The sequence below is a fragment of the Dreissena polymorpha genome, chromosome 9, assembly GCF_020536995.1.
Source record: "Dreissena polymorpha isolate Duluth1 chromosome 9, UMN_Dpol_1.0, whole genome shotgun sequence".
In the NCBI taxonomy this organism is placed as follows: domain Eukaryota; kingdom Metazoa; phylum Mollusca; class Bivalvia; order Myida; family Dreissenidae; genus Dreissena; species Dreissena polymorpha.
In genome coordinates, this window is record NC_068363.1 from 10,770,366 (window position 1) to 10,789,352 (window position 18,987).

At 35.7% G+C, this 18,987-nt stretch overlaps 1 protein-coding gene across 3 annotated transcripts in view; it reads left to right on the forward strand.

Moving 5' to 3' along the window:
- Positions 1–18,987, forward strand: part of LOC127844932 (sodium/hydrogen exchanger 8-like) — a 51,285-nt gene that overhangs the window by 23,119 nt on the left and 9,179 nt on the right. For 2 of the 3 annotated variants that reach the window (XR_008032975.1, XM_052375494.1), the window contains exons 6-15: positions 536–637; positions 1,093–1,271; positions 3,888–4,026; positions 5,165–5,270; positions 6,350–6,466; positions 11,611–11,693; positions 14,121–14,232; positions 15,108–15,253; positions 16,080–16,163; positions 18,832–18,981. Coding sequence is in view for 2 of the 3 variants with exons in the window: in XM_052375494.1 (XP_052231454.1) it covers positions 536–637; positions 1,093–1,271; positions 3,888–4,026; positions 5,165–5,270; positions 6,350–6,466; positions 11,611–11,693; positions 14,121–14,232; positions 15,108–15,253; positions 16,080–16,163; positions 18,832–18,981 (1,218 nt within the window). In the remaining variant the exon portion in view is untranslated. Of the gene's footprint in view, positions 1–535; positions 638–1,092; positions 1,272–3,887; positions 4,027–5,164; positions 5,271–6,349; positions 6,467–7,199; positions 7,283–11,610; positions 11,694–14,120; positions 14,233–15,107; positions 15,254–16,079; positions 16,164–18,831; positions 18,982–18,987 lie in introns of all 3 variants that reach the window. The other variant, XM_052375495.1, reaches the window with a different exon arrangement.

The following is an 18,987-nucleotide window of genomic DNA, read 5'->3' on the forward strand; positions in this document are numbered from 1 at the left end:
TACAGAGCTGTTCGAGCGGTATGAAATTTTTTACGTACTCTAAATCATTTTCACTACTTAAGGCGTTTCGGTTAACCGGTTAATAACCGGTTACGGGAAAAGGTTAACCGGTTAATGATTTTTGTAACCTCTTGCATCCCTAGTAAAAAAGTGGACCCGTCTGGTGATATTTTGTAATACGTGGCTTAATCTAAGGAATTGTTCAGTCTAACAATCATAATTAAGATACATCAGCATAATCTTTCATTTGCCATTAAATATTTGCAAACATGTATTACATTTATATTTGTTTGCACTGTTTGTTTTCACCATTCCAGACAACAGGGATGGGGTAGCGAAATTGAGCAGGAATCATCACACTGCTATTTTTCTTTGATCTTTCCCCAATTTAGATTTTCAAAAACTGTTTTAATGGTGTATTGAACACATTTTTTTCAATTTTGTTTGATTGCACCCCAATCATTTATCTATGGAAGACTTTACTGTAAAACAAACTATAATATTTACCTTAAATTATGTTTGTATTGTATTTCAGGGCAATTTCTTCCAGAACATTGGCACCATCTTGGTGTTTGCAATTCTAGGGACAACTATCTCGGCCATGGTTGTTGGTGGAGGAATCTACCTTCTTGGTCAGGTAAGTGTGCACAGATCATAGGTAATGCATTTATGTCTTATATAAGATGCTTTACTACTATTCGCAGCTATATATCACAAACTGGGGCACTTTACATTAATGTACATGCAGGCTCAAAGTATTCAGAAGAACTTGTCTAATCGTGTCCAATTTGTTAAATAATATACAAGGCTTCATCTCTTTAACATGTTATTTACTGTGATTTTTTTGTGTTTTGGGAATTAATATTTTTTTGTATTTGAAGTATTTTGAACAGATATTGTGTAATATTATTTATGATGAAAGTAAAGTTGTAACAAAATTATCATTTTATAACCATAACTGTATTTCAAAGAAATATAGAGCATGTATATCAATTAAGTCTGTAACCTGCGTTTGATGCACCTTTTTATTATAACTGAATTTTTAAATGCATTTGTTTCTTATCTATCTTCTATGATTTCACATTTTGACAGGCAGATGTAGCCTATGAGTTTACAGTGGTTCAGAGCTTTGCCTTTGGCTCACTGATATCAGCCGTAGATCCAGTGGCCACTCTCGCTATTTTCCATTCCCTCAATGTGGATGAGGTCCTGTACATGCTGGTGTTTGGAGAGTCTATACTTAATGATGCTGTGGCTATCACATTAACTATGTGAGTAGCACCGTAAACATTAATGTTTACGTTTCCCACGATGCCTGTTCATGCCTCTCTTGCTGTCTCTTGCACTTCATGTTCCACTCAATGCCTGTTATACTTTATGCCTAACTTGCTGTCCGTTATGCTTCATGCCTCACTCATGGCCTGTTAAACTTAGTGCCTCATTTGCTACCTGTTATACTTCATGCCTCGTGTTCTGCCTGTTAAACCTTATGGCTCACTTGCTGTTATATATCATGGCTGCATGCTGTTATATATCATGGCTGCATGCTGTTATATATCATGGCTGCATGCTGTTATATATCATGGCTGCATGCTGTTATATATCATGGCTGCATGCTGTTATACATCATGGCTTACTTGCTGCCTGTTATACTTCATGCCTAACTTACTGCCTGTTATACTTCATGCCTCACTAGCTGCCTTTTATACTTCATACCTCACATGCTGTTATATTTCATTCCTCACTTGCTGTCTGTTATACTTCATGCCTTTTATGCTGCCTGTTATACTTTATGCCTCACCTGCTGCCAGTTATACTTAGTGTCTCACTTGCTGTTACATGTCATGGCTTACTTACTGCCTGTTATACTTCATGCCTCGCTTGTTGCTTGTTATACATTATGCCTTACCTGCTGCCTGTTATACTTAAATGTCTCACTTGCTGTTATATGTCATGGCTAACTTGCTGCCTGTCATACTTGATGCCTCACTTGTTGCCTGTTATACTTCATGCCTCACTTGCTTCTTGATATACTTCATACATCTCTTGCTGTTATACATCATGGCTTACTTGCTGCCTGTTATACTTCATGCCTAACTTACTGCCTGTTATACTTCATGCCTCACTAGCTGCCTTTTATACTTCATACCTCACATGCTGTTATATTTCATTCCTCACTTGCTGTCTGTTATACTTCATGCCTTTTATGCTGCCTGTTATACTTTATGCCTCACCTGCTGCCAGTTATACTTAGTGTCTCACTTGCTGTTACATGTCATGGCTTACTTACTGCCTGTTATACTTCATGCCTCGCTTGTTGCTTGTTATACATTATGCCTTACCTGCTGCCTGTTATACTTAAATGTCTCACTTGCTGTTATATGTCATGGCTAACTTGCTGCCTGTCATACTTGATGCCTCACTTGTTGCCTGTTATACTTCATGCCTCACTTGCTTCTTGATATACTTCATACATCTCTTGCTGTTATATTTCATGACTCATTTGCTGCCTGTTATACTCTATACCTCACTTGCTTTCTGTTATATTTAATGGCCTCACTTGCTGTTATACTTCTTGCTTCACTTGCTGCCTGTTATACTTCATGCTTCACTTGCTGCCTGTTATACTTCATGCTTCACTTGCTGCCTGTTATACTTCATGCTTCACTTGCTGCCTGTTGTACTTCATGGCTCACTTGCTGCCTGTTTTACTTAAAGGCCTCGCTTGCTACCTTTTTATGCCCCCCTTTCGAAGAAAAGGGGGTATATATTTTTCGCACTGTCCGTCTGTCAGTCTGTCTGTCAGTCTGTCACACTTTTCGTGTCCGCTCTCTAATTCAAATAGTTTTCATCTGATCTTTACGAAACTTGGTCAGAAGTTGTATCTAGACAATATCTAGGTCAAGTTCGAATATGGGTCATGCCGGGTCAAAAACTAGGTCACTGGGTCGAAAAAACAAATCCAAGGAGAGTAATAAGCTTTAAATGGACATAATTATCTGACCTGCCAAATTATATATTTTTGTTAAATAAATCAAAGCGGCACAGTAGGCGGCATTGTGTTTCTGACAAACACATCGTGGTAAAAGGTCAAGGTCATCCTTCAAGGTCTAATGTCAAAAATACAAATCCAAGGGAAGTAATAAGCTTTTAAGGGAGATAATTATTCAATATTGAACATAGCAACTTGATATTTGGCATGCATGTGTATCTCATGGAGCTGCACATTTTGAGTGGTGAATCTACAGTCACGGTTGTGGCTTTTAATTATTTGCTACTAAAAATAGAGATTTGTTAGAGACAATTATTTTCAAGGGAAGTAATTTATATAATTATAAATCTCAGATTATATATTTCTTTACCAAGAATTTAAGTTCTTTTCACAGTTACTGTACAGATTTTTTATTTTGATTATTTATAACTCAAATGATTGATTTGTCAAAGTTTTTTTTTAAATGATATAATTATCATTTCTTTCCTGTACTAATTTGTGAATGGTAGGGTTCATTGCATACCTGTGCCTTGGTTGTCAGTGATGTCTGACTTCTGATTTCTATACCTGCCGAATGATAAATAGAAATTTTATTTCAAAGCGGCACAGTAGGGGGCATTGTGTTTCTGACGAACACATATCTTGTTTACTTCTTGGCTCACTTGCTGCATGCTTTACTTTATGCCTCACTGGCTGCCTGTTATACTTAATGGCCTTATTTGCTGTTATGCGTCATTCCTCACTTGCTGTGTGTTATACTTAATGACCTCACTTGCTGTTATGCGTCATTCCTCACTGGCTGCCTGTTATACTTAATGGCCTCTCTTGTTGTTATACTTCATTTCTCACTTGCTGACTGTTATACTTTATGGCCTTACTTGCTGCCTGATTTCAGGACCGTTCTGGAGTTTGAGAATCCAGCGATGGCGCAGGTGACAGGCTCGGCAGCCTTTTTTAGGGCTGTCTGGAGGTTTCTAGCCATGTTCTTTGGCTCCAGCCTCATTGGCATGGTATCTGGGCTCGTCAGTGCCCTTGTATCCTTGACAATATAATTTATGTGTACATTCGTGTGTAATATGTTAGGGGAATCTTGCTCTTAGCTCCATATTGAATCCTGGTGTAATGATGAAGTATCCAGAAATCCCTGTTTGTAGTTATTTATTACCAATAAAACTTCTTCACTGTAATAACATGTTTGTTTGAAATTTGCTTTCATAACTGGTAATATTGATATAACTAACCTTATATGATAATCTATGATAAAATACAAACAAAAATATATCTATAATGCATTGACTTACATTATTTCAGTGTTGAAAATGTGTGTCCGTTGTTTACTGTATAAGTGAATATTTCCGCGTGTCGAAAATTAAGCAAATTCAAAATAACAGGCATTTAGCGTGCGGAAATGTTAGCGAATTGCCCGTATCAAAATGGCATAAAAATATTTCAAGTTGTAAAAATTGCAATTATACTGACAAAATATCTAAGGAAACTTTAATTTGAATGACAATACATTACTGTGCTTCATTGATTTTTTGGGAAAAACTATTAACCCTTAAAGCGCTGGAGCTGAATTTTAAAGGCCTTTGCAAACAGTTTGGATCCAGATGAGACGCCACAGAACGTGGCGTCTCATCTGGATCCAAACTGTTTGCTATTCTGATAGTATTCTTTGAAAAAAATTCGAAGAAAATGCTAATTTTAGAAATTCAACAGACGACATTTTAGCAGACGACAAATTTCCCAGCATGCAAAGGGTTAATCTTTGATGTTTTTGTATGCTTTGTATGCTCAGTATATTTGTGAAGTTGTGTGTCTTTGAGTAATTTCGTAACTAAGCAGTATGTTAATAGTTAATCAAACATACAAATAAACATTTTGTTTATAAAACGTGTTTATATATATTTCTCCAAATTATATAATTGTAATTATGTATAATTGGTAACAAAGTAGTTTTTATCTTAAACCAGTGTCAAAATTAAATTTCTTACACGATGGTATACAGTTATTATCTTTACCAGGTGTCACCGTAAATTTCTACCTCAATGGCGGCGCAATTTTGGCTGGCAGAAAATTTAGGGAATTAATTGCGTTCGCGAAATTCGCAAATATTTCCACTTCGCTAACTTTACCACTTATACAGTATATTCAACCTTAATTGTAATTCAGCTCTTAAAGTTTATAGATCTCCGTAAGACGCCCTCTCTAGAGATCGGTATGATGCTGGTGTTCTCATATCTTCCATACGGTCTCGCAGAGGGCGTCCATCTCTCAGGTAGGAAAACAGCTGTTGTACAGGGCTCCAGATAAGGTTTAACCCTTTACCACTTAGTCACACAATTTGACCCTTTGTAGTCCCTTTATCAAATAAAATTTATAACTTTCTTACTAAAGTCAAGATTTCCAACTCTTTGATACTGATGAGCAGCAAACAGCATAAAACCTGAACCGACTGGGAGTTACTAGCAGGCTGTTCTGGTTTTATGCTGGTTGCATACGGCCATTTACACTTTGTTCTGAGAGGGGAAGGGCTAACACTAAATGGCTCTCTAGCTTCTTGATGTTTGTGATGAGTAATTAAAGAGTTTCAGACAGACTTAGTCTTTTAAATGTATTTTAATTATGTGCTAAGGAAAGTAAAGTATCTAATTGTGAAATGATTGAATTGTTAAATTTAATAATATCAGAAAATTGATTTGACAATGTTTTGTTTAACTAGAGCTTTGACCTGGTGTATCATTAATTTTGTACTTTTTGTATTTATGAGTATTTTTAATCAAGTGGCATCATAAACTTAATTAAAACACCTTCTGCTTTATGACATATTAGATAAACAGCTCATTAGGACTGGTTATGAGACGACCTTCATTCAAAATGCCTTTTTAGGTCTGACTGGTCAAAATACCATTGAAGGTCAAACTGGCCAAAATGCCATTGTAGGTCAGACTGGTAAAAATGCCTTTGTAGGTCAGACTGGTCAAAATGCTTGTGTAGGTCAGACTGGTAAAAAGCCATTGTAGGTCAGACTGGTCAAAATGCTTATGTTGGTCAGACTGGTCAAATACCTATGTAGGTCAGACTAGTCAAAATGCCTATGTATGTCAGTCTGGTCAAAATGTATATGTGGGACAATCTGGTCAAACTTTTTTTGTTGGTCAGACTTCAAAATGCCTTTGTAGATGGGACTGGTCAAAATGCATTTTTAGGTAAAACTGGTCAAAATACCTATGTAATTGAGACTGGTCAAAATGCCTTTGTAGGTCAGACTGGTCAAAATGCCTTTCTATGTCAGACCGGTCAAAATGCCTGTGTAGGTCAAAATACCTATACAGGTCAGACTTTTTGTTGTTTCAGGCATCATGGCAATCCTGATGAGTGGGATAGTAATGTCTCACTACACTCACCTCAACCTCTCGCCTGTCACCCAGATCACAGTGCAGCATACATTCCGTACCATTGCTTTCATGGCCGGTAAGATACCTCATGTCTCTCTTGTAAATTACACTAGGTATCATATCCTACGACTTTGTAATATTACAAGAACCAATCTATTTATTCAACGCATTTTAGGTAGAGCCTTTCTAATTATAAAGAGGCGATAACAGAAAGTTATAGTGGTGTAAATCATGAAAATATATAAGATATTTTGTAAGTTTATGATTCTTTCAGAAATGCTCATTTGAGTTTAAACTTTGTGTGTATGTGTATCCTGGGCTAGACTGACTCTTTGCTTGCTTCCTAGCAGAACATATGATAATCAGGACAACTATGTGCAATATAATTGTGAAAATAATTTGTCTTTATGTAATTTAAAGATCAATATGGACACTGTTTTCAAGTTTCAATTTTTTTTTCATTGGCAGAATTTGAGTTGAACTGCAAATTATGTTGTTTGTTTGAAAAATTAAATGGTTTATTGAAAATAAGAAGGTTACACATTTTTTATTTTAAACAATTAGAAAGATTACCATTTAAGGAACTATTAACTTTGTAAATGGAGGTTATGCGTGTTTCCTGCGGAGAATTAAAAAATCTGTAAATATCTGTGTTGGTCGTAAATGATGGGAGCGAAAAAACCCACAAAATTTAGACTTCCACATTATACATTTGTAATTCTTCATTACGGGTATATAAATATCAGATATTGTTTTGTAATCTATTTCCACTTATATATAAGAATGGTACATGTTTGTTATCGTTTCAGAGACGTGTATGTTTGCCTACTTAGGTCTGGCAATATTCAGTTTTAAACATGTTCTTAAACCATCACTGATAATCTGGGCAATTGTAAGTGACTTAGAGTCATTGTTGCAAACAACCCTCATCTCTGTGAACTTGGTTCAAATGTAACTGGGCTAAACGTTCTTTTTTCTGTACTCTGCAAATTCTGTATGGTTTTAACATTCTGGACTGAATTAATTTCTATTCTGGACCCAGTTAGTTATTTGTAAACTATTGAAATATAACCAAGAGGAGTATGATTTTTTTTACAAAGTAAGTTAGGCACAATTGGGATCCCAGGGGTTCTATCTTCAGGCATTGTATAAGCTTAAAATTGGGCAGTTTTTCTCTTTCTTTTAATGGCTTGAACACTCTGAATAGTGTGTTTTAGTTATTTAAAGCATGAATGGAAAGTTGTCATTCTGGTTTCTTTCCAGAAAAACAAGGATAACTAAATAAAAAATGCACAACTACATTAAAGTTGAATTTATCAGGTCTTTCATGAATTTTATGTATAAAAAAAATAATTGTGAAGCGAATTTGTCCATTTTTATGTCCCCCACCACTATAGTGGAGAACATATTGTTTTTGCCTTGTCTGTTGGTCTGTTGGTCTGTTTGCGCCAACTTTAACATTTTGCAATAACTTTTGTTATATTGAAGATAGCAACTTCATATTTGGCATGCATGTGTATCTCATGTAGCTGCACATTTTGAGTGGTAAAAGGTCAAGGTCATCCTTCAAGGTCAAAGGTAAAAAAAACTAAATCAAAGCGGCGCAGAAGGGGACATAGTTTTTCTGACAAACACATTTCTTGTTGATATTGGAAATCTTGGCCGTCTAGCTCAGATTCCTGGCCTGACCACAAATTGTGGGGGAATGGTCATGAAATTCTTTCTACCTCTACCTGACTCAAGTAGGATAGTTGTTACTTACTGGCATATGTTTGAACACTTTTATAAATTGATTGACCACAGTTTTATGGCTTATAGAAATGGAATACTGATGAATATGGTATTCACATTCAAATGATCAGACAAATAAACACTACTGATTAATACTTTGTGAAGGTAAGCCTACTTTCAAGGTCATTTAAGTATCAATCTTACTTTTTAATCATGAAGTAATCTGTTGTATATGCAAATAGTATACCATTTGAACCAAGGTCTGAATGAGGGATGTAGTTTTGTTCTGCTATGCATATATGTATGTGTATCTATATGAGTGCAGTGCGCTTTCTTTGATGGTTCATTAATATGTAGTAAATTTCAACATATTACTAATATTCATTAAGTAGTGGTATACACATGTTGTATTTTGCATGAATTTTTCTTTTCCAACAGTTTAAATTGTTTATCTTCAGTGTTAATACCTGCATGAAAGTGTTAGGTTGGTCATTTGATAGGCCTAAAATAAAATATTGTTTGTGTCCCCTCTTGCAACGGACCTGGCATTTCTTTGCAGCCACATTACATTTATAGACCAAAGAAAAACGTATTGAATTAATCCCATGCCTCAAAGTGGTTTGTTTGTTCATCAGTCATTAATACTTAAGTGTTTGCTCAACATCTCATATACATTTTACAAGATTGTCATGAAACTTAAGTTAATCTTGACTGAGTTCATGAGGCAAGATTCTGTCATGTGGGGTCAAGGTTATACTTAAAGTCAACAGTTTGAGCCTCAATTTGTGCTCCTTGTCCACATCTCCTATACCATTTATCCTCTATTTGTGCTCCTTGTCAACATCTCTTATACCCTTTATCCTCTATTTGTGCTCCTGGTCCACATCTCCTATACCCTTTATCCTCTATTTGTGCTCCTTGTCCGCATGTCCTATACCCGTTATCCTCTATTTGTGCTCCTAAGCTGGATCTCCTATACCATACTATCCTTGTCCACGTCTATAACATTCATCCTCTATTTGTGCTCCTTGTCCACATCTCCAATACCCTTTATCCTCTATTATGCTCCTCGTCCACATCTCCTTTACCCTTTATCTTCTATGTGTGGACCTGTCCACATCTCCTATACCATTTATCCTCTATTTGTGCTTCTTGTCCACACCTATAACATTCATCCTCTATTTGTGCTCCTTGTCCACATCTACTATACACTCTATCCTCTTTTTGTGCTCCTTGTCCACATCTCCTATACCCTTTATCCTCTATTTGTGCTCCTTGTCCACAAATCATATACCCTTATCCTCTATTTGTGCTCCTTGTCCACATCTCCTGTACCCTTTATCCTCTATGTGTGCTCCTTTACCACAAATCCTATAACCTTATCCTCTATTTGTGTTCCTTGTCCACATATCCTTTACCCTTTATCCTCTATGTGTGCTCCTTGTCCACATCTCCTATACGCTTTATCCTCTTTTTGTGCTCCTTGTCCACATCTCCTATACCCTTTATACTCTATTAGTGCTCCTGGTCCACATTTCCTATACCCATTATCCTCTATTTGTGCTCATTGTCCACATCCCCTATACCCTTTATCCTCTATTTGTTATCCTTGTCCACATCTCCTATACCCTTTATCCTCTATTTGTGCTCCTGGTCTACATCTTCCTATACCCTTTATCCTTTATTTTTGCTCCTTGTCCACATCTCCTATACCCTTTTCCTCTATTTGTACTCCTTGTGCACATCTCCTATACCTTTTTCCGCTATTTGTGCTCCTTGTCAACATCTCCTATAACCTTTATCCTCTATTTGTGCTCCTTGTCCACATCTTCTTTACCCTTTATCCACTATTTGTGCTCCTGGTCCACATCTCCTATATCCTTTATCCTCTTTATGTGCTTCTTGTCCACATCAATACCATTCATCCTCTATTTGTGTTCCTTGTCCACATCTCCTATACCCGTTATCCTCTATGTAAGCTCCTTGTCAACATCTCATACTAGTATATGCCTTATCCTCTATTTTTGCTCCTGGTCCACATCTCCTAAACCCTTTATTCTCTATTTGTGCTCCTTATCCACATATCATTAACCCTTTATCCTCTAGTTGTGCTCCTTGTCCACATATCCTTTACCCTTTATCCTCTAGTTGTGCTCATGGTTCACATCTCCTATACCCTTCATCCTCTATTTGTGCTTCTGGTCCACATCTCCTATACCCTTTACCCTCTATTTGTGCTCCTTGTCCACATCTCCTATACCCTTAATCCTCTATTGTGTACTCCTTGTCCACATGTCCTATACCCTTTATCCAATATTTGTGCTCCTTGTCCACATCTCCTTTACCCTTTATCCTCTATTTGTGTTCCTTGTCCACGTCTTCTTTACCCTTTATCCACTATATGTGCTCCTTGTTCACATCTCCTATACCAGTTATCCTCTATTTGTGCTCCTTGTCAGAATCTCCTATACCTTTTATCCTCTATTTGTGCTCTTGGTCCACATCTCCTATACTCTTTATCCTCTATTTGTGCTCCTGGTCCACATCTCTTATACCCTTTATCCTCTATTTGTGCTCCATGTCCACATCTTCTATACCTTTTATTCTCTATGTGTGCACCTGGTCCACATCTCCTAAACCCTTTGAAGATTTTGTATGGTTAAAATGTTTTGGTCATTGAGAAGATGTGCTTAAGGCATGAGTCAGTCATACCAGCTGAAGGTCAAGGTCATTCTTGAAGAGCAACAGTTTGATCCTCCATTTTCATGTCCATCTTCTGTGTCTTTTGAAGGATTGTCATGAAAAGTGAATATTCTTTAGAAGATTTCTATGAGGAATGCGTCACTCAGGGCATATATCTTTCTCTCAGATTGCATTATTTTAAATTTTAATGGGGCTGAAGAAAATAGAACAACCAACATCGTGTATTTTGGCAAAATTGGAGGCATACATATATCAAAAGGAACTTATTAAGTAAATTGTCAGTGTTAATGAACAAACATTTGTGATTGATTACGAACAAAATACCATGACTTTGCAAACAGACAAATAGTCTTAGTAAATATCAAAAACTAAACAAAACCTTAAAAAAATGAAATAATTGTCCGACATAACCACCAAACTTACATAAGCATGAGTTGCGGAAGGGAAACAAACAATATTAAAATAAAATAATTAGGCCTTAAGGTTCATTAAATATTTTTTTTTTTTACATTACATGGAAAATTTACTGTTTCACTTAGTATCTGCTAGTAACTTAAAGATATATGTGGAAAAAAAACAGTTTTACGTTGTAGTTACCTATAAGCATGAAGTCTGAAAAGTTGAAACTTTATATAAACAACACAGCATGATCTATTTGTGTTTTGGTGACAGTGTATTTCCCATACTAATGTTGTAGTTTAGGATTAATAGTGTGATAGTACGTTAATCAAGACCAGTCCACACTTTTCATAAGTTTAATTTAGGCCATGTATTTGTTTATTGCAGAGACATGTGTGTTTGCTTACATTGGCCTGGCATTTTTTAGTTTCACGCTAGTATTTGAGCCTGCTCTGATAGTTTGGAGTATAGTAAGTGTGCTTTGTTTAATTTTGTTCGGTCTTACTTACAAATTTAACATTTATTTATATGTAAATAATAAGTATTTTTCACAAGGGTGAATATATTTTTTCATACAATTTAGTTTCTTAAACAAAATCCATGGTGGTGTTATTCTGTTGTAAAAAGCTGTTATATTGAAGAATGAAACACATATTTTATGGTCACTCAACAAATATATATGAGCCATGCTCTGTTAAAGGGGGGTTTAATGCTAGTGCGTTAAGTGTCGTCCCAGATTAGCGTAGCAAGTCCAAGTCTGCACAGGCTATACAGGATGACACTTTCAGCTTGTATGATATTCTCTGTTTAAAGAAAGTTTCTTTTTAGCAAAAAACTAGTTGAGGCGGAGAGTGTCTTTGCTGATTAGCCTGTGCAGACTGCACAGGCTTATGTGGGACAACACTTTATGCACATGCATTTAACCCCTTTTTTCACAGAGCATGGCTCATTATGTTACATATGAATTGACAAATCGTTTGCTGTTTTAATGAATTCATGTTGTAGTCTGGATATTAATATTCCGTTTTGGTGTTGGTGTGTTGTCTTGCAATAGGCATGTGACTTACTAATTGGGTGTACTTTGAGAGTCAAGATGGAAACTACTGCAAAATGATAATTAATCATGTGACTTAAGTCTTTGTAGATTTTGTGGGTAGATTGATATACGAATTTAAGATCCCAACGAACAAATATTCCTGATGTTAATTTTTTTTAACACCAAATAACGGTAGCCACAAAAGACATTAATGTTACCATACAATGACACACATAACCTGTGTTGGTTTCGCAATCGAGATAAATCCAGATTCTATACAAGCGGAGATCATTAAATTGTGTCCTTAGCTGACACTTTTCATTTCCTGTAAATATCTTTTGGAGCCGCTGTACAAGTGTCATTTCTAATAAATGAATGTTCTTAACATTATCAGAAATATTTAAAAGCACTTAAGCTTGATTGAAAATTAAGCACCATAATAAGCTTACATTAAATATAATTTTGTTTTTCATTACAATGGACTAGTTAATTGGCATGTGATTAACTCCTGCAAGTTACTCCCTCTCCCCACTTGCAGAAACATATTTTTATGCCCCCTTTCGAAGAAAAGGGGGTGTATAGTTTTCGCACTGTCTGTCAGTCTGTCTGTCAGTCTGTCTGTCAGTCTGTCTGTCAGTCTGTCAGTCTGTCACACTTTTCGTGTCCGCTCTCTAATTCAAATAGTTTTCATCAGATCTTTACCAAACTTGGTCAGAAGTTGTATCTAGACAATATCTAGGTCAAGTTCGGATATGGGTCATGCCGGGTCAAAAACTAGGTCACTGGGTCACTTAGTGCATTTCAAGGATTTAGCATGGTGTCTGCTCTCTAGTTTATGTGGCTTTCTGATTTATTTTGATATTCTAAGACATTTTTTATGCCCCTGAAGGAGGACACATAGTGATCGGACTGTCCGTCCGTCCGTATGTCTGTCTGTTACACTTTGCGTTTAGATTTCGAAAAATGCTCATAACTTCTATGTCGCTTCAGATAGCAATTTCATATTTGGCATGCATGTGTATATGAACAAGGCCTTTCCATACGCACAAAAATTTTGACCCCTGTGACCTTGACCTTGACTTAGGGTCTGCGTTTAGGTTTCGAAATCTGCGTTTAGGTTTCGAAAAAAGCTCATAACTTCTAACTTAGCGTTTATAGGGGGCATAAATCATCCTATGGTGACAGCTCTTGTTTAAATCAAATTATTATCAAAGCATATTCAAACGATTTGTTTTTTGGCAAAATTCAGATATTTGTGCATTAACAAGTCCACAAAATAATGTTATTTACAACTTAATTTGATGCTGATGAACATATTAAAATGATTTTGCAGTATTTTGTCTGCTAGACAATCAAATAGAATAGGTTCACTCTTGCTCAATATGTGTTGAAATATTTTCAGAATGTGTTTTTTTATTCAGTTATAAAAAATACTACCGGGTATTTGCAGAAATGTTATGAACCATACATGATCCTGGACAATTATTATTTTTATTCATGGACCATGTCATTAGATAAAGCTTAAAACAAAGTTGTGATACTTGTTCAATCCTTATTTGGAAGATAACAAAATAAAAATTAAAAAACTGTACAACCATTTCACTTGTTCAATTCTTGCTCAGAAGATATGAAATTACTTCAGCAGTTTACTGTTATATTTGATATTTTGAAATATATTGGCCCCTTAAGGCTAAATAAGTACATTTTAAAAACATCTGCAATTAAATATGAATTTATTAAATGTTGTCCTTTTTTGCATAACTTGTTGTTTTAATTAAATATATAATAATTGTTCTAGTTTTGTACAATATCAAGTGTTTTTACTGGACTTCCTTCGTAAGATATTCTAACCCTTTTTTAGATATTGATCCTTCTTGGTCGAGCTGCCAACATCTTCCCACTGTCTTTCATCTCCAACTACTTCCGGGAGCACAAGATCACCAGGAAACAGCAGTTCATCATGTGGTTTAGTGGTATGTGCAGGTTACACTACACTGATTTCTCAAAGGGTTGCTGCAGACTTGGAAATTAAATTTGCTATGCGATTTCATAAAAACTTAATTTTGCTAGATCTACTTGTACACAAATTTTACGTGTTTACATTGCTTAGATTAAACTTGGTTGAACTTTGGAGATACATTTCTCTTTCTTTGTTGCAAGACACTTCGCTATGAAGCTTGAATTCTTTAGAAGTGGTTAATACGATGCACTGAAATGGCCAGTGTTAAATTCAAAATGCTTATCAAATTTATGTGAAATAGCAGATTAACCATGGTTATCATAAAACTATGAGTAATACATGGGCCAGAGAAAGCTGGAAATGTTCGTCATAGTAGCTGTTGAGCAGGGTGTGGCCTATTTTAACCCTTCCTGCTCAGACGCAAAGTAAAAATGGCTATATGCAAGCAGAATATAACCAGAACAGCTGGCAAGTAACTCACAGTCTGTTCAGGCTTTATTCTGCCTGTTGATCAGTAGTGCATTAACATTGGAAATGTAGCCTTTAACATTTTAACCCTTTCCCACTCAAAAGCAAAGTAAAAATGGCAGGTTCAGGTTTTATGCTCTTTGCTACTCATCAGTAACTAAGGGTTGGAAATGAAGCCTTTCAAACTTGAATTTAGTAAGAAATGTATTTAATTAAATGTAACTTTCTAAGGGAATACAAATCCGTGAAAATACATATCTAAGACAAAGTGGTAAAGGGTTAAACTAGTAACAATGTACTTAAATTTAGTTAGATTTTACCATGGGACTGAATACACGTCAAAGTGTGTATCTGAAAGGTAAAGGGCTAGTTGTGGTCATACCTCCCCTAGCTGAACGGACAATAATGTTTTGTTTATAGGTTTAAGAGGAGCCATTGCCTTTGCTCTAAGTCTGCACCTGGAGTTTGAGTCGAAGGAGAAAAAGTATGTGATAGTGACCACAACCCTCATCATTGTGCTGTTCACCATCATCTTCCTAGGAGGGGCCACCATGCCCATTATGAAAGTGAGTCAACAGCGTTACAGCCTTCACATTTATTGTTGTAATCCACTAGCCAATGGCCTGTATTTAACAACCCATACTTAGACTTAAGAATGAAGAATGTTGTTAGACATTTTAAGAATACTAGTACCCAAGAGTTTATATAGGCTACAAATGATGTTTATATCATAAATATATTGTTTTTAACAAAGAATTATGTTATCCAAGCAGTTGACTGCCATGCTAGACTTGATTTTATTATGTGAATAGGTTAGTTTAGCACGAAATGCCTTTTTACTAAATCAGCTAAATAAAAATTATTGAAAGGTATAATAATTCAGTTTTTAATGTGCTCATCATGAAACTTCAGTCTTTATCAGTCAGGGCCGCTGAATAATTGATAAAGTGTTCATAATAATTAAAGGTTAAGTTAGAACAGTTCTGATATGTATGGTGATGTTGCCATGTCTTTTGAGAATGTTGGTTTAGAAGAAAGTACAATTTATGTGTTTATATACTGTAAAACCTTTATTAACCGTCTGACAATAATTTAAGTAGATTTGTGTGAGTCTTGTAATCCACAAAATAAAAAGTTCAATGGATGGTTGCATCAGGAATGTTATATCAGACAATGTATTAAATCAACCAAATTAAGATCCAACAAATATGTCCTATTAAGGTAATCCACAAAATGTAATGTCAGCCAAATAAAGCAAATCCACACTTGTGGAGTTAGTTTTTTTCTTGTCATCAATTTTATTTAATGTCTTTTAATATAGTAACTGTTGAAAGAAACTGTTAAAATTGTATTGCCTATTGTTGTATTGCCAATTGTTTTTGCCAATTTCAGTTTTTAAAGGCAGAGAAGAAAGAAAAAATGAGTCGAAAAAAGAAAACAGATGGTGAAATATCTCTGAGTAAAACAAAAGAATTTGTAAGTGTTAAGTATCATAGTCACTGTTCTTATATTAACTCCGACAAAAGCATTGATTGTTTAGGTTATTTAAGATTGCATAGCAGATTAAATATCCATAAACTTTGCCCACTACTATTATGCTATAGAAAAACTTTCAACAACAAAACGTGCCATATGAAAGTTAATTACAATAGGAAGACCCTGAAACAAGTAAAATTGGTGTAAAAACGTTAAAATACAAACATTCTGCTACTCTTTAGCATCTGAAAAAGGTTTCATGATGTCATCTTGTTTCATTTTACGGATGATCTTGAGTCAGGATTGGAGTAATTTTGTTTGGGTAAATTTGCATAATTTGGAGCGCACTTGCCTGTGCTTTCTATTAGGTCAGGGCAATATTAAAGTAGATAACAGGCAACTTCCAAATCATGGGAAATCCCCATTCTTTCCTTGACAAAGTTCTATTCAGTTATGTATTGCCCCACATAAACTTTCATTTTCGCACGCTCTGTTTCTTTAAATATGTTTATCCTGCTCAGTCGCTAAGAGCATGACGTCCTCCTTTGAGCTCTCCTTATTTATAGCATAACAATAATTCATGACACATAGGTCATGCTTCGGACGCTGCCCTTATCGATTGGTGGTTGGTAAATATTTGGATATTGTAGCCAAAAATTAAAATGGAATATATCGTCCCACAACAAATAAAAGCTTAGGAAAACCTTGCTTACACTCTAGAGGTCACATTTATTGTCTGAACATTTTGTATCTCGTTAAATCAATGTTTCCATACCACATCTAGCTTTGAAATTTTTACTATTGCTATAAAGAACACTGATGTATTGATGGGTTAACTTTATCTTACAAAGTATTTGTTGGTTTTGAGTGATTATAGATCTTCAACATTTTGATATTCATTTTTATCCCACTTTTACAGCGAAATCGGTTGATTAAAGCCCCGTTGATTAAATTTCATCTATAATCAACGGCAAGGCTATAATCAATGGCACGAAATGACGTCATCAACTGCCGAACCGGGACTACTTTTTCCCACGCACCTCGTCACCTGTATTTGCCAAGTGCATCAATAATAAAAACAATCTCAAATGTTTGTCAATCTTAATGACCTTAAAACAAAGGAAAGTAGCAAAAACGAGTTTTTTGTCATTTATTGTCATTAAAACCTAGTATTAGGTAAATTTAACACTATGCAAATAGGTTCTGTTGTTGTTGCTCCCCTTTGAAGAAGTCAGTTCGAGTTGCTCCCCTTTGACCGTAGAAAACAATCGTCTGGACCAAGAAATCCTGTGTTCATTTACAAGCTGTACTCGGATATGCGTCCATCTGATTTTTCTTCAAAGCATCTTTTCTATCTGGCAATACGCACAAAGACACTGCATCCCGGTGATTCTTGCGTCAACAATTGGGTGTCAACAAGTTAGGTCAGATGCTGAAGGCCATGGCAAAAGACGCCGGCTTTCTCAAGCACAAGAGAATAACGAACCACTCAGTTTGCAAATTACTGGTCCAAAAACTTCGAAATGCAAACATTCCACCCACTGAAACCATGGCCATAACAGGGCACAAAAATGTCCAGTCCATAACCAATTATTCCAACATATCTGTTGAACAGCAGCAAAAGTGATCATTCTTGCTCAGTCCAGTAAATGTTACAATCCAACAGATTCCTCTTGTTCACCTTCATGCACCGAAACTATGGCCGAAATGCAGCCTAGACAACCACTGTCTACCGTCGAACAAGTTGATCTTGATGTTCGCCCCACCCAGTCACTTCACCAGCAAATGTCTTTCTCTAGTTCGAACAACTTTGCCTCACAATTCTTTGGTGCCACTTTCAACATTCAAAATGTTAATGTATATAATTAGCTTAAATCCAAGTAATCTTTGTTATTTCGTCACGAAATAACCACATATTATAACAAAGCAGCAAATATTGTGCACCTCGTGATCGACTCGATAGTTTGATATCGAAAGTGAATTGTGTGTGGTGTTAGGCTACGTTGTAAACAAATGTAGTTCCTTGTATATAACAACTTAATGTCATATTGATATCATAAAACTTAAAGATTTGCAATTCAATATGATTAAAATTGTAATTAATAACGCTCGACACTTTGTTACAGAATGATATTCTGATTTAAAAAAATGATTATTTGATCAGCGGTTATTTTTGGAACGCGGAGTAATACACTGACCTTGGTTACACTACAGTCATTATCAAAGTACGACAAACACTCATGAAAACTTATTTTGTTTAAATAAAAAAAGTTTACTGAATAAAAAGTGGGATAAATAGAATAATAGGTTAGTGTTGATTATAGATCAGGTTTATCATGCTCGGCACGAAAACGAAAAAGCACTCGCCAAGGCTCGTGCTTTTTGTTTTCTAAGCCTTGCATGATAAACCTGATCTATAATCAACACTAACCTATTATTCTCTATATATCTAAATGAATCCTTCATAATGCTTTCCATAAGGGACTTGTGCAAAAATATATTATGTAATATAAAAAATGTTAAAAGAGTGGACGCTATTTGTAATTAAAAAAAATTACATAGTATATAATAAACTACCAGTTAAATGGAATATTAACTACTCAACCATGAATCATTATGGCCTCCCCTCTGTTGCTATGGTTATACCTATATTGTATCATGGTTCAAGGGTGACACTGTGGATTCCGAGCATCTGTCAGAGGTCACAGAAAGTGAGGCGGAGGTCAGTTTCTCTCGATCCTCCCCAAAGACCAAGGGATTTGTGAGAATAGACGCTCGCTACCTGATGCCGTTCTTCACTCGCAGATTCACTCAGCAGGTTTGT